This window comes from Octodon degus, unplaced genomic scaffold (assembly GCF_000260255.1).
Source record: "Octodon degus isolate 3935 unplaced genomic scaffold, OctDeg1.0 scaffold00173, whole genome shotgun sequence".
In the NCBI taxonomy this organism is placed as follows: Eukaryota; Metazoa; Chordata; class Mammalia; order Rodentia; family Octodontidae; genus Octodon; species Octodon degus.
In genome coordinates, this window is record NW_004524749.1 from 2,638,348 (window position 1) to 2,665,598 (window position 27,251).

The 27,251-nt window shown below is 48.2% G+C and overlaps 1 protein-coding gene across 2 annotated transcripts in view; it reads left to right on the top strand.

Annotated features, from left to right (window-relative positions):
• Nod2 (nucleotide binding oligomerization domain containing 2) overlaps positions 1 to 27,251 on the top strand; it is a 34,343-nt gene that overhangs the window by 5,404 nt on the left and 1,688 nt on the right. The window contains exons 2-11 of one of the 2 annotated variants that reach the window (XM_004643393.2): positions 107 to 573; positions 7,912 to 8,017; positions 10,819 to 12,625; positions 16,490 to 16,573; positions 16,792 to 16,875; positions 18,895 to 18,978; positions 20,824 to 20,907; positions 21,370 to 21,453; positions 23,963 to 24,046; positions 26,624 to 26,707. In XM_004643393.2, the coding sequence (XP_004643450.1) occupies positions 115 to 573; positions 7,912 to 8,017; positions 10,819 to 12,625; positions 16,490 to 16,573; positions 16,792 to 16,875; positions 18,895 to 18,978; positions 20,824 to 20,907; positions 21,370 to 21,453; positions 23,963 to 24,046; positions 26,624 to 26,707 (2,960 nt within the window). In that variant the 5' untranslated portion in view covers positions 107 to 114. Of the gene's footprint in view, positions 1 to 106; positions 574 to 7,911; positions 8,018 to 10,818; positions 12,626 to 16,489; positions 16,574 to 16,791; positions 16,876 to 18,894; positions 20,465 to 20,823; positions 20,908 to 21,369; positions 21,454 to 23,962; positions 24,047 to 26,623; positions 26,708 to 27,251 lie in introns of those variants that run through there. The other variant, XR_002818540.1, reaches the window with a different exon arrangement.

Below are 27,251 nucleotides of genomic sequence, written 5' to 3' on the forward strand. Positions count from 1 at the left end.
GTAGAACCATGGGCAACTTAACTTGGGCTGGACTTACTTGTCCCCATGCCTCCTCTGCCACGCTTCTGGACAAGTCCTGTTCTAACCTTGCTCCTCCTCTCCTCAGGTGGTGAAATGAGCTCACAGGAAGCTTTCCAGGCACAGAGGAGCCAGCTGGTGGGGCTGCTTGTGTCAGGGTCCCTGGAGGGCTTTGAGAGCATCTTGGACTGGCTGCTCTCCTGGGAGGTACTCTCCTGGGAAGAGTACGAGGGCCTCCGCCTCCCGGGCCAGCCTCTCTCCCATGTGGCCAGGTGCCTGCTGGACACAGTCTGGAACAAGGGCAGCTGGGGCTGTCAGAAGCTCCTCGAGGCTATCCAGGAGGCCCAGGCTGACAGCCAGCCCCCTGATCTGCATGACAGTTTGGACCCTCACTCATGCCACCCTGCCAGAGACCTGCAGCGTCACCGACCAGCTGTTGTCAGGAGACTCTACAGCCGTGTGGAGGACATGCTGGCTGTGGCCAGGGAACAGGGTTTCGTTAGCCAGTATGAATGTGATGAAATCAGGTTGCCCATCTTCACGGCATCCCAGAGGGTAAGCGCTCCACCCTTGCTCAGCATAATTCACAAGGAGAAAGGAGTCACCAAGATTAGTGCTTCTGAAGGAGTCAGTCCTATTGGGTAACTTGGTGTGTGGGGTTCTCCCTGCACGTAAAAGTTGCCTTCGGTCACTGGCAGTGCACTATGAAAGGAAGTGGGGTGTGGTGGTGGCTGAGGGCTGGGGCCTTGCAGCCAGTATGAGGCAGGTTTAAGGTCAGCCTTCTATCTGGAACCTTTCCTTCCTTAATATCTCCTGCCTCAGGTTCCTCATCTATAAAACACTGGCTGTGGATATTTGGTACTTATCCCACAAGGTTTGAGGGAGAGCTCAGTGACTCAATTAGACCAGTGTGGGAAGCACACTGGCTGCTACCATCTCTGTTATGAGTGATATTCTGTACTTGCATACATTTACTACTATTTTAAATTAACAGCTCAACAGAGCATAGCATTTCATTATATTAAATTTGCATTTAATAATTAATATAACACACTACATACTAGTATGGTTTAAATGCCCCCATGGGTTTCTGATAGGAATTTGCATGAGATTGTAGATGTTCGGAGTTGTGATTTAGCGCCCTGAACATCTGATGATTCAACAGAGACCAGAAGGACAAATAAAGGTCTTCTGGGTGTTTTTGAAATGCTTTGTTTTATTTTTCCCCAAACAGTGATTCTCAGGCTTCCTGTGAGGCAGATGGAAAACAGTCATTAGGATTCCACTTTATAAATTGGGAAATTAGAGCCCAGAGAAGTAACAGTAGTAAAGCAGAGGACCAATGTGGGACCTCATGCCTTGACTGATTCATTCATCATTAACTTATTCAGTTATTTATTTATTTATTTATTTATTTATTTATTGTGGCTGGCACAGCAGGGTCAGCACAGCATATGGTACCAGGGATTGAACCCAGGTTCTTGCACTTGCCTGGCAGGTACTTAGACCACCAAGCTATCTCCCCAGTCCTTAGTCACATATTCAGCCAGAATCTATTAGGTGCTTAGTACATCCCAGGCTCTGTCTTAAAGCTTACTGTCATCAAAGTGCTTTGCATTTAGTAGGTATTTGATAAATACTTGAGAAAAATGAATTATTGAGTGTATGAGTGAATGAATGAATGGACTATAATTACATTGGAGTGTTAGGGTGGGCTGAGTTGCTCACTTCCTGGGTTTTATTTTTATTTCTTTAAAATATATAAACTTGTGATATTCAAGTGAGTCTAGGTTAGCCTAGGTTGAGATGAATGAAATACTGAGCTGCTTAGCTCTGTAAACCTGATTTGAAGCTAGCTCAGGATTGTTAAGTATTTACAGATGTGGTGTGGTCCCCTCTAACTAACACATATAACCTACAGTTACACTCTGGGCACCAGCTCTTCTGGTCTTCATAAGGGTCCCCAAGGGGATTCAGAAGACATTTTATTTATTTTACTTGCCTTGGTGTCTCTTGTGATCTGCTGTGGGGACAGAGTCATATGAGCACATCATAGAAGTTATAAGATTGTATTTTGTCATCTTTGATTAATTCTTTGTCAGTGTCAACTGGTCTGGATGTCCTGAGGGGTTTGAGCTGATGTCCCAGAAGAGTTAGGGCCTGAACAGAAAAAGTATTTAGATTGGTGAAGAAAAGTAAATGGGATAAATTATGAGTCCTAGAAGAAGTCATAATGGAAATCAGAAAATACAATCAAACAATGAGAAAAATTTCTCCAAATGTATGTGTCCCACTAAAGAATATAGAAGGAAATTTATAATCTTCAGTGCTTAGATTTAAGAAAGACTAAATTCTAATGAGGCTAAAAATTCATTTTAAGAAAGAACTTAGTAGACAGCAAAAGCGAACGTTGATGGTGGGTAGAAGAACAGTGGACAACACATCTGAAGATTGTAGGAGTTGACAAAAGGACTACATTTAAGTTCTCACACTTCAACTTTCTCTAAGCTTTATTCAAGTTCTTTGATCTCTGATTTGGTAGCTTTCCATCAGTGATTCCAACTACCACAGTCAGGTTTTTTATTTTCTTTCTAGAACTTTCTCCAACCACTGTAGTAGGTTGGAGACTGAGTATGAAATGGGGGCAAGCTAAAGAAGTAAATCCACAAAATGCCCTTTGCTCCCACAGTAGAAAGCACCTACTGTGTGCTCAGCACTGTACTTAGCCATTTCCTTGAATTATCTTATTTAAGATAATTCCACTGCATGCTTCTAAAAGCTTTAGTCTGACTACACTTTTTCTTGGCAGTGAAAAGATCACATATGTCCGGGAAGGAGCGAGCTAGAATTTGAATCCAGGTCCACTTTTCCTCAAAGCTGGTGATTTTCTCTCTTTGCCTTAAAATGTGAGTGGTCTGTGTGATTTTGCTCAGCTGGGTCTAACAGTTGTTAGGAAACCAGAGGCTGGTAACACCAGCTGTGATACCAGCTGTCTGTGTGACTCATGCAACTACTAATGTTGATAGGGCTGAGGTGTCAGACTGAGCTCTGAATTGCTTGCTCCCAACACAGAATTAACTTAGACTTTTCTTAATTGGGAAATGTACTGTACTTACAGAAGAGTATATAAATTTTCTAGCTATGGAAATAAACATCTTCTCATTCCCCAAGAAATAAACTACTACCAGTACTCAGCTACTAGACATTACCACTACTCTGTATTAATCATTCCTTTATTGTTTTAATATCTTTTACAATAAATCCACACAAAATATTTATTTTTTTATGAGTAACAAGCCTAATATAGCTGAGTAAGAAAAAAGCAATAATGCCCTTTGTTATTGAAGACTCCTAGGTCAGTGAAGCTTATCAGGGTCTGGGAGTTTATAAGAACTCCATCCTGGAAGGTGACAGATAACGGTATGAGTAGATCTGCAGAAATTGAAGGCTCATTACAGCTGGAGGAGCTGGTGAGGCTGATGTGAGAGAAGTGTCAAGTGTCCAGTAGGATACTGTCAGAAGAATTGGGCTATCTTGTACATCTAGTTGTGAGGCTTGTTAGAGACTATTTTAGCTCCCAGAGCTGGGGCAAGGGTGTTTCTAGAAAATGAAATAAATGCTGTCAGATGACTTATGTAACAGGAGTTGAGAGAAGCAGTATGTTAGTTCATGGTGAAGACAACTAAAATACAGGTAACAAATAGGGCCAGGCTTACTGGACATCTGGGAGATAACTGCTTTTAACATGCCTCAGTCTTAAGTTACTGTTGTATTTTGTGAGAATGTATAGCTCTCCACATTTAGTAGGGAGCCAGCATCTTGAGGTTTCTTTTCATAGTCATCCTATGTTAGGTCTTCTGCATTCTGAATAGTATGTCTTTCTCTAGTTTGGTAGCTCATAAATCTTGTACTCAATTCTTTAACATGAGTATATAGAAGTTAAAATTTCTGAGTGTGTCTAACATTTTTCTCATACTGGATGGACAGTTTGACTGGGTATAAAATTCTGAGTTGGCTCTCATTTTCCTTGAGAACTTGGACAGCATTGCTCTACTGTCTTCAGAACTGCTGCTAAGAATTCTAAAACCATTTTTGTAACTTTCTGGAAGATTGTCAAATTGTCTTTTAATCCTTAACATTCTGAAATTTCACAATGCCTTGGATGCTAGATACCCATGGGACCCAGAAATTCATGACTTTGTATTCTTGGAAATTACTTAATGAGTATACTGATATTTTCTTTTGTTGTATTCTATTCTTTCTTTATGGAATTTTAATTAGTTGTTAGATTTTTTGTTTAACCCTCAAATTTTCTTATAATTTCCACCTCTGTCTTTTTGCTCTGCTTACTCTTGTTTGTCTCAACTCTATATACTTTTCAACTTTTCATTTTTGGTATCATACTTTTAATTTACAAGAGCTAGTTTTAACTATTCTTTTGATATAGCATCTAGCTCTTATTTTATGGATTCAATCTCTTATTTAAAGTTCATAATGACAGTTTTTTTGTTTGCTCGCCTGAATTGCTTTTTCACCTGGCATGAACTTTTTATCTTACAAATTGTTTCCTCTCTTACTCCCTGGTTTGGTTTCTTTTGCCCATGTTAGATATTTTCTTTTGGCATATGGTAGTCCTTTGTTGTCTTTTTCCTTAGTGAAATGGAAGACTTTAAAACTTACTATCCTAGTAAAACTTGTCTACTATGAATTCTACTGTTAGACACTTTGGGAAATGCCAGTATTTTTTATCTGTAGGTCTTTCCTTCTGGATAGGCCTGATTTATTGACTAGACCACAGACTCATTGCCTGAAGTGAAGATTTGATTGCTAGATGTCTAGGAGCCCAGTTAAGGACAGGGCTGAGTAGCAGCCGTGGTAGCAGAGAAAAGTTTAGCATTCAGCTTCGTTTTGCACTTGGTCATTTAAACCCTGTGTGAAGCATGGCATTTACTTCTCTAATTGTGCCTGACAGCACAATCCAGAGATTCTCTGTTTTACCCTTTCCAGAATATAAATGTTCAGACTTTGTCATGGCAGGAAGGGACAGATGTTAGTGGTTTGGAGTGGCCAAGGATGCCCTGAGATCTAGTTCATAAACCACTTTGACCTCACCCTTATTTTCATCATTTGCTTCATGCCTAGAGGTGCCAGATGCTGATAGCTCTAGAGCCCTTGACAGATTCTAGACTACACTTTATGGGGTTTTCAACTTCCCCATGTTTGGCTTAGCATTTTGCTTCTAGAATCTTCTAAGTTTTTGTTACCATTCATTCATTCATTCAGCAAGTCTTCTAGCCTTGCATCTGTGTCAGGCACTCTTTTAGGAACTGGGGAAGCCTCGGTGCGGGAGCCCCAGTGAACAAATAGGCAGAAAGCCTTGTCCTGGAGGGGCTTATACCCCAGTGAGGGGAGGTAGACAAGAAACAGAGGAAGCAAATCACCACACATGTGAGAAGGAGCTAAGTGGTACAGAAGGTCAGTAGAATGAGTTGGGACAGGAGAGTTTGGGAAAGGAGCAGGGAAGAGACGATCTCAATTATAGAGAGAAGGCAGAGAGTTCTAATTTGAGCAGACTTCCAGGAGGTGAAGACATTAGCTGTGTCCCCAGTGGGAGGAGGACATTCTGGGCAGGGGCGCAGCCAGAATCAAAGCCTGGTATTTTTAGGAAACAGTCAGCATGCTGGGTATTTTTAGGAAACAGGAGACTAATGTGAGAGAAGTGAGCCGGTGAAGAGGGGTAGGAAGTGAGAAACCTTGGTACAGATGATTACAGAAGGGACTTTTGTCTGATATGGATCTGGAAGGTTACTGTTGGACTTAGGCTTTGACTCTGAGTCAATGGGGACACAGCTGAGATGTTTGTAGCCATGTGATCAATCTTATTGATAAATGACAAAAACTCTGGGCCTGTGGCATTGAGAATAGACGTGAGGAGCAAAGATCCCACGTTGGCAGCCTCTGCCCTCTTCCAGGTGAGCCATTCAGGTGGCTGGGAGCAGGTGGCAGTACAGGAGGTAATGAGCAGGGTGGGCTCTATAGTTATGTCTCCAGCCTGTGGACTGTGGCCCTGCGTGGCTGCCGTGCACTGGAAGCACACCCGAGATTCTATTTTTCCTTCAGTACTAGGATTTAACCCTATACTTTTGCACTGAGCTGCATCTCCAGCCTTTTTTATTTATTTTGCTACAGGATCTTGCTAAATGGCCCAGGTATGCCTCTTGTCTTGATTCTCCTGCCTGAGGCTTCTAGAAACCTAGGATTATGGGCTTTCTCACTATGCCTGGATCCACATTGAGATCCTTACAACACACACACACACACACACACACACCACTTTTTGAGGACTTAGCATGAATGAGAGAATGTCACTCATCTCTCTACTTTTTTTTTTTTTTACTGATTATGTGTGGAAATGGCTATATTTTTGATGTCTTAGGTTAGTTGGGGTATAGGATTAAAATTCTGCTTTTTTGAACTTTTAAGAAGGTGGCTGTTAGAAGGTTTGAAATTGTACGTGTGGCTGGCATTTGTTTCTTGCATTCCTTGTCTTTTGGACAGGGCTCTGCTGGATGTGTCCCTAATGGGGAGCCCACAGAAGTTGCTGGTGGCTCACAGCTTTGAGGATGACACGAAGATCTGGGGGCTGAGCAGCTGCATGGGTGGAGTTGACTTTAGCTGGGATGCAAATGGCTGTAGGTTTGGCATGGGTGAGTGCTTAGGAAACATTTAAGTGGAAGAGGACAATGGGCAGGTGGATGTATCAAGTCCCAGTCTTGGGGACAGTTTGGGCTGGAGGTGAAAGTGTGGGGTCAGGAACAGAGATTTGAGCATTGGACCCATGAAACTGGAAATCACTTCCAAATAATTCACAGCCTCTAGATAATTTTTCTTATCTTTGTAGGCTTGTAGTTTTATGTCTTTATTTGATCTTATTTAGTCTCTTTCAGCTTAGGCCTTCTCTCCTTTAATAAGTTTTGGGAGGGAGCTAGATTGGATGTATAAGTTCACTATCCAATTCGTATAGTTGTTTTTCTAGCCTTTTACTGTGATGAAATTTTAGTATAAATTGAGTATCCTTTATACTAAATGGTTGGACCCTAGGTGTTTTGATTTCTGATTTTTCTTAGATAGTACAGTATTTGCATATAGAATGAAATATCATGAGGATGGGATACAAGCCAAAACAAATTTATTTATTTATTTATTTATTTTAGGGAAGGGTCTACAGGGTGTTCAGGGTCTCAATACTAGATTGGACTCATAGTGATCCGCCTGTTTACATTCTCTCAAGAGCTGGGATTACAGGCATGCGCCACCACGCCCAATCTCTTATTTATGTTTTATATACACTGTATACATACAGCCTAAAGATAATTTTATTTTATCAAAGTCTATTTTTTTGAGACAGGGTCTCATCATGTAGTTCAGACTGGCATTAAACTCACAGCTATCCCCCATCAGACTGCTAAGGGCTGGGATTATGGTATCTGCCACCACTCTCAACTTGATAATTTTATATAATATTTCAAATAATTTTGTACGTGTAACAAAGTTTCATGGTATGAAATTGTCAGCTCGTGGCACCATGTTGGGACTTAAGCAAGTTCTGGATCTTAGGCTTTCAAATTTCAGGTTGTCAGGGTAGGGATGTTCACCTTGTAATCAGTAGAGACCTTCTTTCCCCTTCATCTGCCCACTCCATCAGCCATTTTTATTTTTATTTTTTATGAGCAGAATATATTTATTGAGAGAAAGAAAGCTCCTGTCCAAGAGAAGGACAGGAGGGGGGCCCGAGCAGGTAGTTCCCTGGGAAGCTGTCTCTTCCACGGACTTTTATAATGTAAAACCCCATCAGCTGTTTTTAAAAAGTCATGGCTTTCTCTTCTCCCACAGGCCAGAAGGCTGCTGGACCTTGCCACAGTGAAGGTTAATGGACTGGCTGCCTTCCTTCTGCAGCACATTGAGGCCTCACCAGCCCCGTTGTCCCTGCCTCTCGAGGGTATGTATTTGCTCTTCTCGGTTAGTCAGAACAGCAAAGGAAATCAGCACAGGAAGAGCAGAACCTGTGCCAATTACTACCCCATGGACTGGCTACGGTAGTTTCCCTAAAACTCAGTTTCCTGAAAACTCAGTTTCCTATTTTAAAGCCCTTGTCACCAAATGATTCATTAGGCTATTGGGAAGATTTAAAAGGAAAGGCATTAATATTTATTCTTAGCTGCCATTACTTCTGCAGAATGATAATTGGAACCACCGTATACTGAAGGCTAACGACAGCTGTTTCTTACAGTCTAAACTCATCATCTACAACACAAAGATGCAGAAACATTTTTTGAGAGAGGGGCTAGTATAATTTTGATTGCTGAAAATTAACTACTCATGATCATAAACTCAAGAACCAAGTGGCCTTAGAGAACGTGACATCTCTCACTGCCCAGGGTCGCCAACTCAGGAATGGAGGAGGCTAGGCTAGCATAGGTGGAGCATGACAGGCGTCTGGCTAGTATTTCATGGACAGTATCTGCCCTTTGCAAGAACCCAAGAAGTAGATGCTTTCTCTACTTTACAGTTGTGGAAAGTAGGTGGGGAGAGTACATGACTAGGTGGGGGAGGATGGGTCTGACTAGAAAGCTCTGTTTTCTTCTTGGGAGAAGACAGCATCAAATGTAAAAAGAGGATGTAAATCTGTGACTCTCCCAGCCTCGTCCCCATGTCCCTGGAGGGAAGCTTTCAGTGCCAGAGCCCAGAGATGGTTCTGCTGCCGTGGGCCTGCCCTCTGATGTCGAGGAAGCCTGTGGCGGGCGGGCTGAGGCCTGTGCTTGGATGTGAGTGTGCACAGCTCATTCAAGAACATGGTGCAGACATCAGGGACAGACGAAGCCGGCCACGCAGCATGGTGACCCTGGGCCATGGTGTAGGTGCTTCCAGAATGACACTTGATGTGTACTCATTTCTCTTTCAAATGAGAGACGCTTCATTTTTGGAGAATTTTAGTACTGTGGGTGATGACTGGGGACCTGTGTTGGAAGTCAGATTGGAAAGAAGATCTCTATCTTCTGATGTTGCTCAAGGCTCCCGATACATCCCAAGGGTAGAAACGGCAACAATAATTGTCAGCTTTGTGAACAAAGGAGGAGACAAAAGCTAGGCATGATGCCACATGCTTATAGTCCTACCTATTTGGGAGGCTGATGCAGGGGCATTGTCTGAGTCTGGTAGTTTGGGGTCAGTCTGGGCAACATAACAGGACCCTTTCTTAAAGAAAAAGGAGAAGGAGGAAAGGTGACACAGACATGGAATGCCTGCTTTGTAGGGCTGTGCACGTACTTCAGAGAGCTGAACGCCCTGTGAGTTACTCATTGGCCTCTGGGTTGAGATGAAATTGGCTTGACTGTGGGCAGTGAGGCTGTGACATGAACCACACTGACGTGACACCAGCCTACTACTCTGGCCCAGCCCTTCCTCATTTCCTGAAAGAGGAACTTCACACTGACACAGGAAGGGAATGAAATACAGCGGTACCAGGGTGCTGCCGGATGAGCAGCAGTCATCCGGGTGTACTCTGGGCTTGAGAGCTTCTCCTGCAGAGTTGGGGAGAGGGGATGACGACAGGCAGGCAGGAGTAGAGGCTCTTGGTCTGGGTGCTCTGGTGATCTCAAGGCCCTGCAGTGCCAGGCCTGGCCGATGACGCAGGTTTGTCTCCTTACCTCCGGGTCTGTGACCACATCATATCAGCAGAGTCCCTTTTACCTGATATGGAACATAGTCCTAGGTTCCAGGGACCAGAAAATGACATCTTTGGGTGGGCAGTGTTGTGCCTACTGTATCCACTAATATAGTTGTCTTAGCTACTCTTCTCTCGTTGCTGGGACAAATACCTGACACCCAAAATTAGGGAAGGGAAGGTTTATTTAGCTTACACTTACTAGAGGTTTCAGTCCATACTTAGCTGGCTCCATAGCACATGGCAGAAGGCAGCAGTTCATGGCAGTGGAAGGCAGCAAAACAGCAAGAGCAAAAGGGAGGAGTAAGAGCAACAGTGAAACAATGGCAACAGAGAACAAACCTGTCTCTCTGCCTCTCTTATGTTGGATTCAGGCTATCCGCCCCAGGCTGGGTGTAGCACTCACACCCCTAATCCCAGCAGTACTCAGACCCATAATCCCCGCTTTGGATCATGAATTTATCACAAACTTTAGAACCACACCTCAATGACTGCATGAAGCTTTGGGGGGACAAATACAAGCAAACCATAACATTAGTAAACACATTTTTTTTTAAGTCATTTATCAAGTGTCAGATGTTCTTCTAAGCTTCATCTTATCCCAGTGCCTCATGAGCACTGATGGGTTGTCCTAATTTGCAGTAAGACAGTGTTCTTACTGGGTGGCGTGGCTCCATTAGTGGTAGGCCAGGTCAGACTTTGGACTCCTAGGCCCATACACTCCTTATACCTTTAGAAAGAGGCAGTCAAGGGTAGGTGATGAGGGAACTTGTCTAAGGCCACGTAGCCAACGTGATGGGACAGACATCCAAACACAAGTCTCCTGACCCCAGCCCAGTACTTCCTGATGCCAGTAATAATCATGACAGCTTTCAAGCACTTTCTGTTGGACACTGTCCTTGACCTTTGGCATGAGTCAAAGGCTCTGAGTCATGACATGAGTCATGACTCTGTGGGTCCAGAGTTCTATAATGTAGGGACTCTCTCCCATTGGTGACATCATCCCCCATCCTGCTGTGTGGCTAGCACACATTCCGACCAGGGTCCCACCCTCATTAGCCTCTTCTGTCTTGCAGCTGCTGATTGCCAGAGGTACATAGCCAAGCTGAGAGCCACGGTGTCTGCTCAGTCCCGCTCCCTTAGTACCTACGATGGGGTGGAGAATCTCTGCCTGGAGGATATTTACACAGAGAATATCCTGGAGCTCCGGATGGAAGTGGGACCCCTGAAGAAAAGCCCTGCCACCCTGAGCCTTGAGGAACTCTTCAGCACCCAAGGGCATCTCAACGAAGACGCAGACACCGTGCTGGTGGTGGGCGAGGCAGGCAGTGGCAAGAGCACACTCCTGCAGCGGCTGCACTTGCTGTGGGCTACAGGGCAGGACTTCCAGGAGTTCCTCTTCGTCTTCCCATTCAGCTGCCGGCAGCTGCAGTGCATGAGCAAACCTCTGTCTGTGAGGACGCTGCTCTTTGAGCACTGCTGTTGGCCTGATGTTGGTCAGCAGGACGTCTTCCAGTTCCTCCTTGAACACCCTGACCGTGTGCTACTCACCTTTGATGGGTTTGATGAGTTCAGGTTCAGGTTCACGGACCAGGAGCGTCACTGTTCCCCAACTGACCCTACATCGGTCCAGACTCTGCTTTTCAACCTCCTTCAGGGCAACTTGCTGAAGGATGCCCGAAAGGTATTAACCAGCCGCCCAGATGCGGTCTCGGCAAGCCTCCGGAAGTATGTGCACACGGAGTGTCACCTCAGGGGCTTCTCAGAGGAGGGCATCGAGCGGTACCTGAGGAAGTGCCATCCTGAACACGGCGTAGCAGACCGCCTCATTCACCTGCTCCAGGCGACTTCTGTGCTGCATGGCTTGTGCCACCTTCCTGTCTTCTCGTGGATGGTGTCTAAATGCCACCAGGAACTGTTGCTGCAAAATGGGAGGTCCCCTAAAACCACCACAGATATGTATCTTCTGATCTTGCAGCATTTCCTGCTGCATGCCTCCACTCCAGAGGCTGTCTCCCACGGCCCGGGGCCTGGCCTCCTTCAAAGCAAGCTGCCCTCGCTTCTGCACCTCGGCCGCCTGGCCTTCTGGGGCTTGGGCACGTGCTGCTATGTGTTTTCAGCCCAACAGCTCCAGACAGCACAGGTTGACCCTGAGGACATTTCTCTTGGCTTCCTGGTGCGCGCCCAAGGTGCGGTGCCAGGGAGTGCGGCACCCCTGGAATTCCTGCATATTACTTTTCAGTGCTTTTTTGCTGCTCTCTACCTCGTGCTTTGTGCTGATGTGCCAACAACCTCACTCAGACACCTCTTCAAGTGTCACAGGCCAGGCAGCTCTCCACTGACCAGGCTGTTGCCCATGCTTTGTGTCCAGAGCCCCAGGACCAAAGAGGGTAGCGTGGCAGCTTTGCTGCAGAAGATCGAGCTGCACAATCTTCAGATCACTGCAGCCTTCCTGGCAGGGCTGCTGTCACGGGAGCACCAGGACCTGCTAGCTGAGTGCCAGGCATCCGAGAAGGCCCTGCTGCGGCGCCAAGCCTGTGCCCGCTGGTGTCTAGCCCGTAGCCTCCACAAGCATTTCCATTGCATCCCGCCGGCTGTGCCAGGTGAGGCCAAGAGCATGCACGCTATGCCTGGCTTCGTCTGGCTCATCCGGAGCCTCTATGAAATGCAGGAAGAGCAGCTGGCACGGGAGGCCGTGCGGGGGCTGGATGTCGGGCACCTCAAACTGACATTTTGCAGCGTGGGCCCCACCGAGTGTGCTGCCCTGGCTTTTGTGCTGCGGCACCTCCAGTGGCCTGTGGCCTTGCAGCTGGACCACAACTCTGTGGGCGACATTGGCGTGGAGCAGCTGCTGCCTTGCCTTGGTGTCTGCAAGGCTCTTTAGTGAGTGTTGCTGGGCATGGGGCAGTGGTGCCATCAAGGTTAGGCATGGGGGCATGTGGCTGGGGTCTGGAAGTCTGGCCCCAGGCCCTATTCTGCTACATTTCTGTACAAGGCAGGCCAGACCCATTCCCAGTTTGAGACTTTAGTTTCAACATATGATAAGGAGGGCCCTACTTCACTGAATGTTCTATGTGGTGGGCTCTGTGCTACACTTCCTGCAGTGACTGGGCTGTCATCTCCGGGCTGTCATAGGGATATTATTAGCCTTGACTTGAGGCTCAGGGGCAGCAGGGGAAGTAACTTGTTGGGTCACACAGGAAACAGAGAGCTGAATTTTACAGATTATGTCTTTCTGGTCACACGTTGCCTATGGATGCCCTTGCCAGGATCCAGGGAAACCCTGGGGTCAGGTGCCGTTCTGTGCTATGCGCATGCGAGTACTTCAAATCGTAGGTGACCTGTGCCCTACAGGAGGCCTTAAGATCCTGACAGGATGGGCATTTCAGGACCTGAGAGGAAAAGTGGCTGCAGAGTTGCGCTCACCCTTCCGTTCCTTGTGTGGTGTGGTATCCGAGGAGCACTCGGTGCTACCTGTGCTGCTTTCTGCCTCCTGGTGAGGACTCAAAGCTGTGCTTTTTGAGCCCTTGGATGTCGGCTCCATGGCTCAGGGCAGGTGAGGGCAGGGAGCATGCCCAGGCCTGGTGACCAGCATGCCCCCAGCCCTCTGCGTCCCTTCTGGCCTTGAAAGGAGATGCCATGTGTTCTCCCCTTTTGACCCTTTGAGAAAGCAGAAGTTGTAGATTAAAGTTAAAATCTATTCACAGCCTGCTGGGGCTTTCAAGCTACTTTTAGATGACCTTAATTGATGCCGACCAAAGGACAAGCCTCTCCTTGAATGTATTAGGATGTTTATTTTCTCTGAGCAAAGCACCAAGCTTTCCCCCATTGAGCAAATGCAGACATCTGCTTGAATCTGCACAGTGATTTGTTAGCCCTTACACAGGGACTGAGGCCATTATTATAACATAATACATATACTTACTCTAAGATGTGTATTATATACAGGGTCCAGCAGAGGACAGGTATCACCCTTAAATTGGGTAGCTGGAGAGAGCCTAGTAAGAGGACTGTCTATAGAGCTATGGGCAGGAGTTAGGCAAATTTTTTTTTTTTTTTTTTTTTTTGCGGAACCAGGGATTGAACTCAGGCCCTTGTGCCTGCCAGGCATGCATTTATTCTACTGAATAAATGCAGCTCAGGAGTTAGGAGGAGCAAGAGGGCTGAGCAAGGATCCTAGGCTAGGAGTGGAGGGCAGGCTGGGAAAGGGAGTATTTAGTAGCAGCTGGTGAAGGTATGGTGAGGACCCCCTGAGCTTAGCAAGCTGGGACCTGGGAGAGTAAAGCCTCCCTCACCACTGCCTGCCAGTGCCCTCCACTGGCTGCCCCCAAACAGGGAGACAGCACCTGCCTACCAATGGCATCCACACACAGAAATCCACCACCCAGGGCCCTGAGGAGAGTGGATCTGGCAAGTGAACAGAGTGTACCCAATGCAGTGGCCCACTTCCTCTGGAGGGAAGAACTTTGGTATTTTGGCTGGGAAATTTGGAGAGCTGGCTGTTGAAGCTATTGATAGAAATGTGAATGTGCATTACTCTGGATAACAGGACTATAGTTTTTACCAGGTTCTCCAAGGGGTCCTCAAACCTCAAGAGGCCAGGTACCACTCACCTGGATGATGCTAAAAGACCAGACCATCCTGAGCATCTTTGAGTAGATTTTATTTTTTCCACTACAAATATTCATTTGACAACCCCACTCTACCCTGGTGGTCTATGAAAGGGCTGGAGAGCCTGTGGTTCTGTCTTTCTTTTCAGAGAAAAGTGAGACTTGCCTGGTTCTAGCTTGTGATGCTCAGATATCAGGCAAAGATGCTGCTGAGACAGATTCCTGGGTCGGCCCCTAGTAATTCCCTTGTACTAGGTTTGGGGTGGGGTCCTTGGAATCCAGATGTTTAGTGAACATCACAGGTGATTTGGACCTGGCTGGTCTCACACTGTGGGACCATCTGGAAGACTCCTGTCCTGATTTTCCACTAGCAGTTCCTGTGGTTTGGGTAAGTGCCTATTAGATGTTCTTGTGTTAACAGCTTGGCTCCCAAGGTAGCATTATGGGGTGGTGGTGGAACTTTTTTTAGGTAGACCCTTATGGGAAGTATTGGAGAGACCATGTGACTTGAACGGATCACTTGACTCTGGCCCCTTTTCCTTCCTAGTTGCACCCTGGTTCACGATGCAAATAGCTTTGCTCCCTCACACACTCCTGCTCTGCTGTGCTGCCCCACCCTAGCCCCAAAAGCCACTGGGGCCCATAGCAACTTCCAAAAGTGTGTGCCAAAATAATCTTTTCCCTTTATAAGTTCATTACCTTAGTATTTTGTTATAGGGATGGAAAGCTACCACAGCAGTTAAGGTCTTTGACTAAGACTATGGCTTCTTATCCTAAAGCAACTGTGAGGTTGCTCTGCATATGTGTGTGTGTGTGTGTGTGTGTGTGTGTGTGTGTGTGTGTGTGTTCATAGAGGGAGAGAAGAAAAGAGAAAGGGAGGAAGGGGTACTGGCAGTTCTCCCACAGTTCCAGGCAGCGTCTCTCTCCCACTCAAGTTTCCATGCCAACAGAAACCCACAGCCTCTAGGAAACCCCGTGTACCAAGTGCCCCCATGCAGGCTTCTTTAGAACCTGGCTTCCTCCGACTGGGGTGATGGAGTTTTTGGCTGTGACCCATAGTGAGTGAGAAGACGAGAGAGCGAGCAGGCACACCGGTGTGTGTGGAATCAGAACCAAAGCTTCAGGAAATGAGTTTCCCTTGTTAACTCTGATGTACGCCACCCCTCCTCTTCTGTCTGTTTTATTTCAGTTTTTAAAATGTTGCTCAGGAGCTTCTACATTGATTTCCTGGCCTACTTGTGGGTCAAAGGCTCTAGAGAACCAGGGAAAGCCACAAGGGGGAGATGTCCTGTGGTGGATAGGGGTGAGATTTGGAGCCACAAAGCACCTTAGTAGTCACTTCCCATGGCTGTGCCTCAGTTTCTTTCTCTCCAGAGAAATTAACTGTAGCACCCATTTTATGGGCCATGGTGATGGTTAAATGAGGCTGCTGTTGTGAAGTGCCAGATGCCTAGAAGGCCCCCAATGCCAGCGCTCATGGTTACAGATGACTTAGACTCTGTGCTCAGCCTGGTGAGGGCAGCCATGGCACTGTTCTCTTCCTGCGGATGAAGGGATCAACAAATGGCTGGTAAGTGGCTCAGGGACTCTGGTGCCAGGGGAAGGTAATCACTTAGCCAGGACCTCCCAAGTCTGCCTGAAGATGAAGAACCATGTGCGTCCCAGTTGTTAAAATACTTCAATCCCTGAGTCCTACTCATGTGTATAGAATCACAAGCTCCAGGGTGGAGGTCTGAGCTCTGCATTTGGTGGAAACTTTCAGATGAGCTCATGACCAGGGGAGCTGTGGAATGGTGCTGCTTATCTCTGTCACAGATCAACTCCTCTCCTCCGTGGGGCTGCAGTGAGGCTGCTCTGATGATTGCTGCCCTTTGGTGGAGATGAGAACTGGGCCTCAAATTAGCTGTGTGACTACTAGAGGGTTGAAGTGTTCTTTAGGAGGGGCCCTGGGGCCCCCTTGTCTCGGATCGTTTACGTCCTGGTCAGCTTCTGGGCCAGAGATGCTGGGTGTCTCCACTTTTGTGGGTGATTTCTAGAAACGCAGATGCTGCCACGTCGGGGATGGTGAGGGCATTTTATACATTGTTTTTCACTTTCATCTATTTTAATCTCAAATTAATCTATTTTGTCTTTTTAGTTTGCGTGATAATAATATCTCGGACCGAGGCATCTGCAAGCTCATCGAGCACGCTCTTCACTATGGGCAGCTGCAGAAGCTGGCGTAAGCGGGCTGGGCCGTGCACACGGGCTGTGGGTCCCCAGTCTCACTCCAGGCCGCTCTGCCTGGGCGACCATGCGTGAGAGATGGGTCGGGACAAGGCTGCAGCCCAACTGGAGGGTGCAGGGCAACTCCTGCTGGAGAGTGGGCAGGCCTGGGTTTGAGAGCTCGCGGCCCTACGCCTCGCCTCCTTATATCCTCTCTCTCTTGGAACTCAACAGTCTGTTCAACAACAAATTGACTGACGGCTGCGCACACTCCATGGCCCAGCTCCTCGAGCACAAGCAGAACTTCTTGGCGTTGAGGTGAGCCCTGGGATTTCTTGTGCCTTGCAAACTAGTTTTCCTCATAGCTGCATCAGTGTGGTCCAGTTTTCCACCCTGGCCTGGCCGTCAGCGGGCTTGTGACCCCTGACTGAATGCAGGGCAGTCAGACTTTGGTTTATCCCGTGCGGTGGCCTCCTTTGGTCGGGCGCTGCTGAGGGCTTCTGTGAGCCCTCAGGATGAACACGTTTCTAGGCCCTTTTCTTTCCCTCCTTCTCCTGCTTGTCAGGAGCTCTCTGGAGGTAGCTTGCTTCCAGCAGCACATTGCATGTGTCCACTAGGGGGCGCGCGCACACAGTCACTTGCTACTGTAGGGGTTTATGCCTCTGTCCCAGAGGGCCGCTATTTTGCTGCTCTTTCTAGGCTTGGCTAGCAGCGCTCCTGCCACTGAAATGGCCCTCCGGTTGGCTGTTTCTCTATGATTGTCTTGCCTCCTTACGAAGAATTGTTTCCAGTTTTTTTCACTAGCTGGGGGATGGGAACTGCCGTTTAAAAAATTGACCAGGGAGCTTGGTCTCAACCAGGGCTCCTAAAGCCAGGCCATAGCCACATTTTATGCAAGATTTGCTCTGCCACCGTCGCCTCCCACCCCATCTACCCAGGGAGGAGTGTGGGTAGCACAGGATGCTGGGATTTGTGGCCGGCATACTGTCACCATTTGAGAGCAGGGGCTCTGGAGCTAGGTGGGCCGTGATGTATGAACCTAGCAACCCCAAGATCTGAAACCTCATTGACTATGTAACCTTGGGTGAGCTTCCTGTCTCTGCGCCTCTGTGTCCCTTCCTGCCAAATGAGGATAATGGTTTTAGCCATCTCCGTGATGGTTGGGTGGGGAAGTGAGTTAATGTATGTAAGGCGCTGGTGCAGTACAGTAAGTGCTTTATATAGCAAGCTCAGCGAAAGCTCGTGGGTAAATTATATAAGCCCACAGATTGTGTATCCTTATGCTAAGGCCTCCAAGAAGGAATTAGATGTGCAACAGATTTACTGGCGAAAATGTCTCCAAGTTTGAATGGAGAGGGAGTTTGGGGAGGCTGGAACACATGATCTTGTGTGAAAGAGAGAGGGAAGCAAGGAAGGCAGGCAGGTTGGGAGGAAGGTGGACTTCAGTGGGCCGCTGGGGTGCCCTTGGCCCAGTGGGCTGGGAGGGGGTCTCCTGGGTGTTAGTCACAGGTGGAACAGAAGTTGTGGGGTCGGATTTCAGAGCACAGAGGCCCAAAGGGACAACTCAAAGAGAGCTGAGGTTGGGGGTCTCACAAACACAATCTCATGGCACCAACCCCTTCTCCAAGGACATAACACCTGCCTCATAAGGTTCTTGTGAGCCAGAGTGGCCCAAAGCTCTTTGAAAGATGAAAGTATGTTGTGTTTATTCCAGGAATCTGGGAGTTGAGTGAGAGTGCCAGGGGCTTCTTAGACACTCCCAGAGGGGCTGGATTTGGCTGTAACTGCAGCCTTCCTTGCTGGGATCCTGTGCTCCCTTTCTCTGCAGCAGCCCTCTGGGGTTAGCAGGGAGTGCTCCTAGGAGGCTCACAGGATCTCTGCTCAGCCCCCTGAGCCTGTCCCAGCAGTGCTGGCAGAGCAGGTAGAGGCTTGCGCTTGCCAGGGAAGCGCTTATTCTACTGAGCCATCTCCCCGGCCCCTCTGTGGCTACAGAGGATCTAGGTCTGGGAAGCCTGACTGAGATCAGGAGGAGGTGGCGTGAACTGAGCCATCCTAATCCCCTGGGGAAACCCCCTTCCAGGAAACTACCTGCTGTGCTTCCTGCCCAGACCTGTCACATTGCTTTGCAAAGCACACACTCCCTTCCCTTTGCCGCTAGAGAACAAAGTGGAGGTTGTTGGAGCCACTGAACACCATCAACTAGGCCGCACTGGTGGCTGTCCCTGTCAGAGAGGCCCAAAATGCTGGGGAGAGAAGGGGATGTCCCTTTGCAGGGCAGTGACTGTCCTGTGCCCTGCCCAGAGCTGCACTTTCAGCCTCCTCTGTCCTCCTTTTCAGGCTTGGAAACAACCACATCACCGCTGCAGGTGCACAGGTGCTAGCCCAGGGCCTCCGAAGCAATGCCTCCCTGCAATTCTTGGGGTAGGTGGGATTCCCGGCAGAGGGCCTACATGAAATTTGGGGCTTTTTGAGAATTTAGGGGCAGGTGAAATGCCTCAGCCAGGAGTCCCCAGAGATAGCCCAGGCTCCAATGGGAAGGGTGCACTGGGGAGAGTGGTGGCCCTAGGCTTCTCCACCCAAAAAACAGGAAGTTGCTGGTGTCAGGGGAGGGGGAGGGCAGTGCCCATGATGGGGACAGGAAGCTTATAGGTCATCAGAGGTGCGCAGGGCTGGGCTGTGGCTGCACCTGGAAGCACTTGCTTTTCTAGAAAACACTGTCACCTGGGCCCATGCCAGAAGGCGAAGTGGAAATGTCTAGGGGCTGTGTATCCAGGGTTAGGGCCCTTGACCTAAGAGAGGCCGTAGGGAAGGAAGAGGAGGGCCCAGCAGGGAGGTCCTTGGGCTCTCACCAAGGAGGGAGCCAAGTCTCTTACACTGGGCCCTGGAGCAGAGCTTCCTCTGGGAGCTGGACAGAACAGCTTCTTGGAGGGTTGCTCCTACACCATCCCCAGCTGCCCCTGTCTTGTGCAGACTGAGGTTCAGCTGACAAGACAGGTTACCAAATCCAAGTCTGTAGAAAGAGAAACTAACCCGGAGGCCCTAGTGTTCCAGCCGTCTCATGGCAGGCAGGTTGCCCACAAGCTCAGACTCGGCCACATGTGCATCACTCCAGGAACTGACACCTTTTTCATGCTGTATCAGTAGCAACTGAGTCCAGAACAGAAGAGGCGCGGCCCACTGAGGTGTTTTCCTCTTGAGGTTTCCTCGGCCACATTGGGGCATTTGCTTCCCTCACAACATGTATTTATTAAGGTGCCTGCTTGGGTTTTACTGTGCTAAAACCCCAACCCAAGCACTATCATATGGTACAAACTGTTCTGCAGCTTGCATTTCTGTATTTGCTTTGTGATGTACTCTGTTCCTTTTGGATCATTGTGGCCTTATTCTTTTAAATAAAGCTGCATTGTATTTCACTGTTTGGCACCCAAAGCCTCAAGTAGACAACTGGGGTTGTTTCCAGGATTTGGGCCATCACAGGCTCATGTGCCCAGGGCACAGGCCAGGGCCCACGTGATTCTCACCCAGTGAAAGCCCAGGGAGCACCCTGGGGCAGCTGTCTGTGCTCACTCTTGCACATGCGCAGCCCTGGCAGGCCCCCGTGTGTCTGGTGGGAGCTGGGCTCCGCCTTCTGCACAGGGAGATTTCCAAAGCATGTTGGGACAGAGGAAGATGCCCCAAAGGTGAAGGAGGTGGAAACCAGGAAGGAACTAGGGGAAAGAAGGGAACAAGAGATCAACAGCTGTCTCTGGAAGAAGAGTTGGACTTGTGCCTGTGATGACCCGGGACAGTCACACACTTGAGAATGGAAGTCCACAGAAGGAACTCTGAACTGAAATGTTTGGGAAAATGTCACAACCATGTGAATTAGAGTGAGAGCGAAGCCCCCATCCCTGAGGATATGGGATAGGTGGGATTCTGATTTTTTTTTACTTTGTTTTGTTTTTTGCGGAACCGGGGATTGAACTCAGGCCCTTGTGCTTGCCAGGGAAGCACTTATTCCACTGAGCCATCTCCCCTGCCCTTTTTTTTTTTTTTTTTTTTTTTTTTTTTTTACTTTGATTTAAGGTCCCTGAAAAGTCTGAGTGAAGTTTGGCCATCTCTCCACAAAGATGGCAGCAGTTCCACTTTGCTAAAGTGTCCCCCTTTGACCTCCCCAGGACTGGGTGGTCCTGGCTCTCCTTGTTGGGGTGAGAGGAAGCAGGCACACCTAGCATGTGTCTAGAGGCAGGTACTCACTCATGCTCCCTGTGGCCTCTGGTTTCTCAGGTTCTGGGGCAACACTGTGGGTGACGAGGGTGCTCAGGCCCTGGCCGAAGCCTTGGGTGACCACCAGAGCTTGAGGTGGCTCAGGTAAGCTGTAAGGGCCAGCCTGCATCTGTCCTAATGTGTGAGGAGGGGGCACTTGGACCACTTTTGCTGACCACTGAACTTTGTTTCATCTCCTCTGTACTGGGCAGCGGGGTGAAGGAGAAAGACCATTGGGTTTGGCAGCAGGGTGTTTGAGTCTTTTTAGGGGACATTGGAAATGACACCTCCCCTCTTGGGGTCTTGGTTTCCCAGTGGAATCAGTCACATTTTGTCTTGAAGACAAGTTTGATCCGTTGATGGTGGCTGCCTCGGGCACCCTGTGGAGAATGCTCCTAAGTTGCTCCTGGGTTTAATGACAACCGCAATAAATTAGTGATGCCTGAAATGAAGCCCTCAGAGAGCAGGGCTGTAGGTGCCAGACAGTTGCCCTTCTCTGGCTAGCTTGTCTCTAAGGTTCTCTCCCTTCTCTCTGACACATTTTTATTTCATACTTATAATGTCCAGCCTGGTGGGGAACAGCATTGGCAGTGTGGGCGCCCAAGCCTTGGCACAGATGCTGGAAAAGAACGTGGCTCTAGAGGAACTCTGGTGAGTTTGGAGGGTTTCCTGTCTTTCTTGATAGCCTCCCCCAGGGGACAGCTCTGTGGACAAGACGAAGGCTGATGGCTGCATGACTGGTTGTGTTTGTCTTTTTATATACTGAGTGTTACGAAGCTTCTCAATCCACGAGCATAACTGCTAATTTCTTTCACTCAGGTGTACTTGTTGGTTTGCTGGGTTGTCTCCTGGCTGCACATAGCATTTGGTGACCTTAGGAAAATGAAACAACAATCTCTGAGTCTCAAGTTTCTTACCTGTAAAATTAGGGTAAGAATCCTTCCAAGAATGAAAAGATGTTTGTAGGAACATCTGCCAGTGAACAGCTTAATATAGCCCCTGGCATATGTATGAACACTATAAATGTTAAATTGCAACAGCGGTAAAGTTATTACTAACTGTTCTGGTGCTAAGACTGCAGCTACTACCGGTACTATGATGGCTCCTAATAGAGAGGCCTTGTTATTTTAAAGTGAATTGGAGATTCTAAGAACACTGAGCATTGGAAGCGGGGCTCATCTTGGGACAAGATGGTGTTGGGAATACTTGAGTAATGCACCAGGAAGTATGCTTATATTGTTGACCTGAAGAGATTCCTAGTTTTCTACCTTATAGATACTATAGCAGAATCTTCAACTCCAGAGACTTCTTTGGGCTTCCAAATACACCAGGGAGATCAAATGTTCAGTGTTGATTCTTCAAGGAGTAGAAAAATGCACTTCATATAAGCAAAATATAAGCATTACTGCAAAAATGTATATGGATATGGCCTTACCTGTTGGCCAGGTTTATGAGCTCTGCTAAAGTACCACTGATTATATCCTGATTGGACTTTTGCTGCTTATGATTTCTTGGTAGAGAACCATCTTAGTGCGACTATATCAATTATGATACCTATTAAAAAGAGCATCTTGAGAAAAGTTAAATTTAGTTAAGTTTATTTGAGAGAAGACTGATGGGATCAGGCAGCAGGATGAGGAGAGGTTCAGGGGGTTCCCCCCAGCCATGTAGGCAACTTCTATTTACCAATGGAAAAGTTTGGTTGCTTTCAGTTCTGCATTTGCCTTATTTGGGCATGGGATGATGAGCTGGTGGACTGTGATTGGCTGAAGCTTGGCTGCTACAATTGGCTGAGACTCAGCTGTCTATCACAACACTATACTGTTAGCAATTTCAGTTTGTTTACATTTTAAGTTAGGCTGCAATTTGCTGTATAAGAACTCAAAGTATGGGAGGCAACCTCAGGCCAAATTAAGTTTAACATGCGATTAACCTCACCATGCCAGAAAGCCTCCATCTACAGAAGCTTAAGTCACTGAAGAGTTTATTTTTTCATATATAGGCAGTTTGGAGGCAGTAGTATAGGATCGTTATCATGGCTACAAAGGGCTAGCAGGAGACTTAACTTTTTTTTTTTTTTTTTTTAAGTAGCACAGCTTGAACCCAGGGCTCTTGCAAGGAGCTATATCCCCAGCCCTTTCTTCATTTTTCAAATTTTAAGCCATGTTTTCTCTAAGTCACTCAAACACACTACCCTCCTGCCTCAGCCTTCCAGGATGTTAGGGTGACAGGTGTATAACACCATGGGCTGCTTCGGTTCTGTTGTTCTCTTTGTTCCATCATCCTTACCCTGTAGCTTTGTCCTCGTGGTTGGCTGCCTCGTCACCATAAGATAGCTGCTCCACCTGCAGCAATTACGTCTGTAATCCAGGACTTAGTGTGTATACCTGAGATGGGAAAAAGGCATAGGCCAGCTGGGTCTCTCTCCTGGAAAAGCACTCCTAGAAGCCCGCATGGCAACTGCTCCTGTGTGTCCATGGCTATGTGTAGTCACTTGGCCAACTCTGACTGCAATGGAGATTTGGAAGTATGGTTTGGGGTTTTTTTCTACCAAGAAATGGCTGCCCTGTGCTCCAAAAAAAGTAAAATTTTGCTGGGGAGATAGCTTGTAGAGTAAGTGCATACCTGGCAAGCTCAAGGTCCTGAGTTCAATCCCTGGGACCAAAAAAAAAAAAAAAAAAAAAGAAAGGTTGTCCCAAATGAAATGATATTCCCATTAAAAAGAAAGAAAGGGAACATGGGATATCATAAAAGAAACTTAGATAGGGCCAGGTGTGGTGGCACCTGCCTATAAATCTTGGGAGGCTGAGGCAGGAAGATCACTGAGAGTTGAGACCATTCTGGCCAGCCTGAGCTGCATAATGAGACCTTGTCTCAAAAAGACCAAAAAAAAAAAATAGAAAAAAGAAAGAGGAAGGAAGGAGGGAAGGAAGGAAAGAAAGAAAACAAACTTATGTAGAAAAGCCTTGGAATGAATTCTGTTGCACAGATATCCCTAAAATCGAAAATCCTGTTCTCTACTCTCTCCATAAGCTTGAATGTTCAGATGTTAGACTTTCTAAATGAAGAAGGTGGGGGACACATGGGTCCATCTTTATTAGCATCATCTTCCATAATAAATATGATCATATCCACTGGAGTTTTCCTTTCCTCTCACCAGCCTGGAGGAGAACCACCTCGGCGATGAAGGTGTGTGTGCTCTCGCAGAAGGACTCAAGAGAAATTCAAGTTTGAAAGTGCTGAAGTAAGGAAGCCGCAAGCAGAAGGCCGGTGGTAAAGGGATGGGGTTCCTAATCTGAGGATGGGGTTCCGGGTAGCTTCCCAGTCCTGGGTATGTGTGTGGAAACAGCTCATATTGGTCTGGTTGGATGTGGATTCTGGTGCAGGCTGTGTAACTGGGAGGTGGTCCCAGGCAGCTCTCGGGGGAGAGCAGTCAAGGGAGGTACGAAGAGGTGTGTCCACTCAAGGGTGCTTATTACCTCAGTTGTCACTCCTGGGGTGCCATGGAGCCAAGGGGGAGCACACTTGGTCATCTATCCAACCAGTGGGCCAGGAAGGCGGTACATTCGTCACCAAGTACCTGTCATGTGGGCATTCACTCATCTATGCACACATTCCCCTATCTGTATACTTACAAGGAATGTTTCTGGTGCCCTCACTCTGTGCCAGGCACTGTTTGGGGTACTGAGGGTGGTAAACTCTAAAGGACAGAGCAGGACCCTACCACCCAGCTCTTATGTTCTGACTGGGAAACAGATCACAAACCAGAAAACAAAGAAGGTCATTCCTGGTCCAAGAGGAGAGGTGACGTGGAGAGGGCCGGGCTGCTGCTGGTTCAGCAGAGCCTCTCTGAGAGGTGACATTTGGATGGCAACCCAGTAGACAGGAAGAGGCTTCCACGTGGAGGCCTCAGGTGAGCATATCCCTGGTAGCTGGATGGTGCAGCGAGGGCAAAGGGCCTGCGGTGATTTGAGAACAGAATGTGCCCTTTCACTGGGATGACGCGGAGCTTCAGAGCCCCACGAATGACTTGGGTTTCTATTCTAAGGGCAGGAGAGGCCTTGGAAGGTTCTCATCAGGGCATCTGTATGCTCTGACTTACAACACAGGAATCATTCTTGTCTCTTTGTGTGGACAGACTGGAGAAAGGGAAAGGGGACAGGGAAACCAGGCTGGAGCCCTGTTAGCCGGCCACATGGGAGAAGAGGAAGCTTGGACAAGACTCCTTCAGCAGAGAGGCCCAGCCAAAGGGACAGGAGCTCATAGCCCTTCAGGCACAAGAGCTGGAGAGCCCGATGGCACCAGGGCTGGGGCTGGTGTGCTGAGGCTCTGGCCAGGGACCTGTGTGACAGGAGAGCAGCAGCAGATGTAACAGGAGCCCACCTTGTGGGCAGCACGGGCTGTCTGTGTTCTCCAAGGGAAACCCTAGAGGTCTCACTTCAGGGGGGCCTGAGGGCACCACGGAGGGCTCCTTTTGCCAGGGGAAAGTGGCATCTGCTCTGGCAAATGTGGCCCGAGGAATATACTTGCCTCCAGAGACAGGCAGACAGCCGCCTCTGAGCGCCTGTCAGGTCTGCTGCCAGCCCGCCATCCGCTTTGATGACATGTGTTTGTGTTGCTTTGCAGGGGTAGGGAGTTGCCAGTGTTTGGGGAAACACCTCCACATGGCACTTGGTGCAAATGGGCCGGAGGCCTGGGCGCAGCCAGGATTTGTGTGGCTGGTTGCCAGCTTTGTACCCAGGGGCGCCTTCAACAATACCTGGTCCATCACCAGCCAGGCGTGGGTGTAGCAAGCTTGGCCCCTCGCACTGGCAAGACTTACCCACTCCACCCCAGCAGATGCCAGACAGTGGTGGAGTGGTGGAGGTGGGGCCACACACCCTACCTGGTGGCCGGCCTTATTATTTAGCATCCTGAAAAATATTATCCCCCCGTTTCCCCATAAAAACCAAGCTGCTGATATATTGTTAAACAGAGAAGGAGAGATGCCCACCTCTTTCTGTTTCTAGCTTCTATCTTTGCCAGGTGTTGGTGAGAGCCCAGGCCTATGGACAGACAGCCTGGGTTCAGACCCTAGCTCCACATTACAGCTGTTTCTCCCTGGATACGTACCTCAGTTTCCTTGAGTGTCAGTGGGGGTGACTGGTGCTTCCTCATGGGATTGGTATATGCACTGTGTGGGTATCGAGCTGGCATAGCAAAGGCCTGGCACATATTGGCCACAGTTCTTAACATTATCTTAGGGGCCGTGTGACGTGACCACACCACGCTGTGGAGGGAAGGAAGGCAGAGTGGGCATTGCTGGAAGGCAAAGATACAACCAAAAGGCCAGCACAACAAATCCAGGGCTCTTCCCTCGCCCTGCCTGACTGTAGCCTCCCTCCTCCCTTGCCAGCCTCCTGCAGTCTTTCATCTGTGGCCCAGTGCACCCCGAGACCCTGCTAAGAAAGTATCCCTGTTTGCTGTTGTTTCCTACCAGTTAGCTACTGTGCTGAGTGCTTTAGCGGCGCCATGCTTTGCTCAGTTCTTACGTGCCATGTGCCCAGTGCTTTCAGGCCTATTTTACAGGTGAGACTATTAAAACGAATTTGCTTCAAATCAAAAAGGAAGTGCTGTAGGTTGGATTCAAACCCTGGCACTAGAGTATTGGTACTTAACCAAGGGCTGCTTGATTGGATTGACTCATTGGTGTATTGAAGTGAGGGATGCATATGCAGAGCCATCTCCTAGGAGAGGTGGGCTCCAGTAAGGCTGCTGTGACTGGATAGGCTCCAGGGGGAGATCCAGCATCTCTGAAGCTCCTACTTATCCTCTTCTCCAGGCTGTCCAACAACAGTGTCACGGTTCGGGGCGCAGAAGCCCTTCTGCAGGCTCTTGAAGGCAACAACACTATTCTGGAAATTTGGTAAGTTTCTCTGGGAAAACCCACCCCCTTCTTGGAGCCCGTTTTCTAGCTGTACAATTGCATGAGGGGAGAAAGGAGCAGCAGTATTTTTAAGCTTCTTTCTGGCTCTGACACTGGGTGTCACTCTGCTTGTGATAGATCCAGTTCTCCTGCTGGGAAAAAAGTCTGCACAGCTCTAAGCAGGGGCCAGTGCTTTCATTTTAAAATCAGGAGTCTTTACTCTGAAACTGCTGAACTCGCTGCTGATCCGCTGGGCACTACACCCACTTGCACAGGCTGGGGATGCTGTGTGCCACCCTTTTCACTTCTCAGCTCTGGAGGTGACATGCCCTGGGACTGTACCATGGTTTATCCATGTCTCTAATCACTGAAAGTCACAAACTTTTATGCTTTGGCAAGAAACAGCTTCAAAGATAAGCTGAGCACAGTGGCGCATGCATATAATCCCAGCATATAATGAGTTCAGGGCCACCCTGTCTCAGAGAGAGAGAGAGAGAAAGAGAGAGAGAGAGAGAGAGAGAGAGAGAGAGAGAGAGAGAGAGAG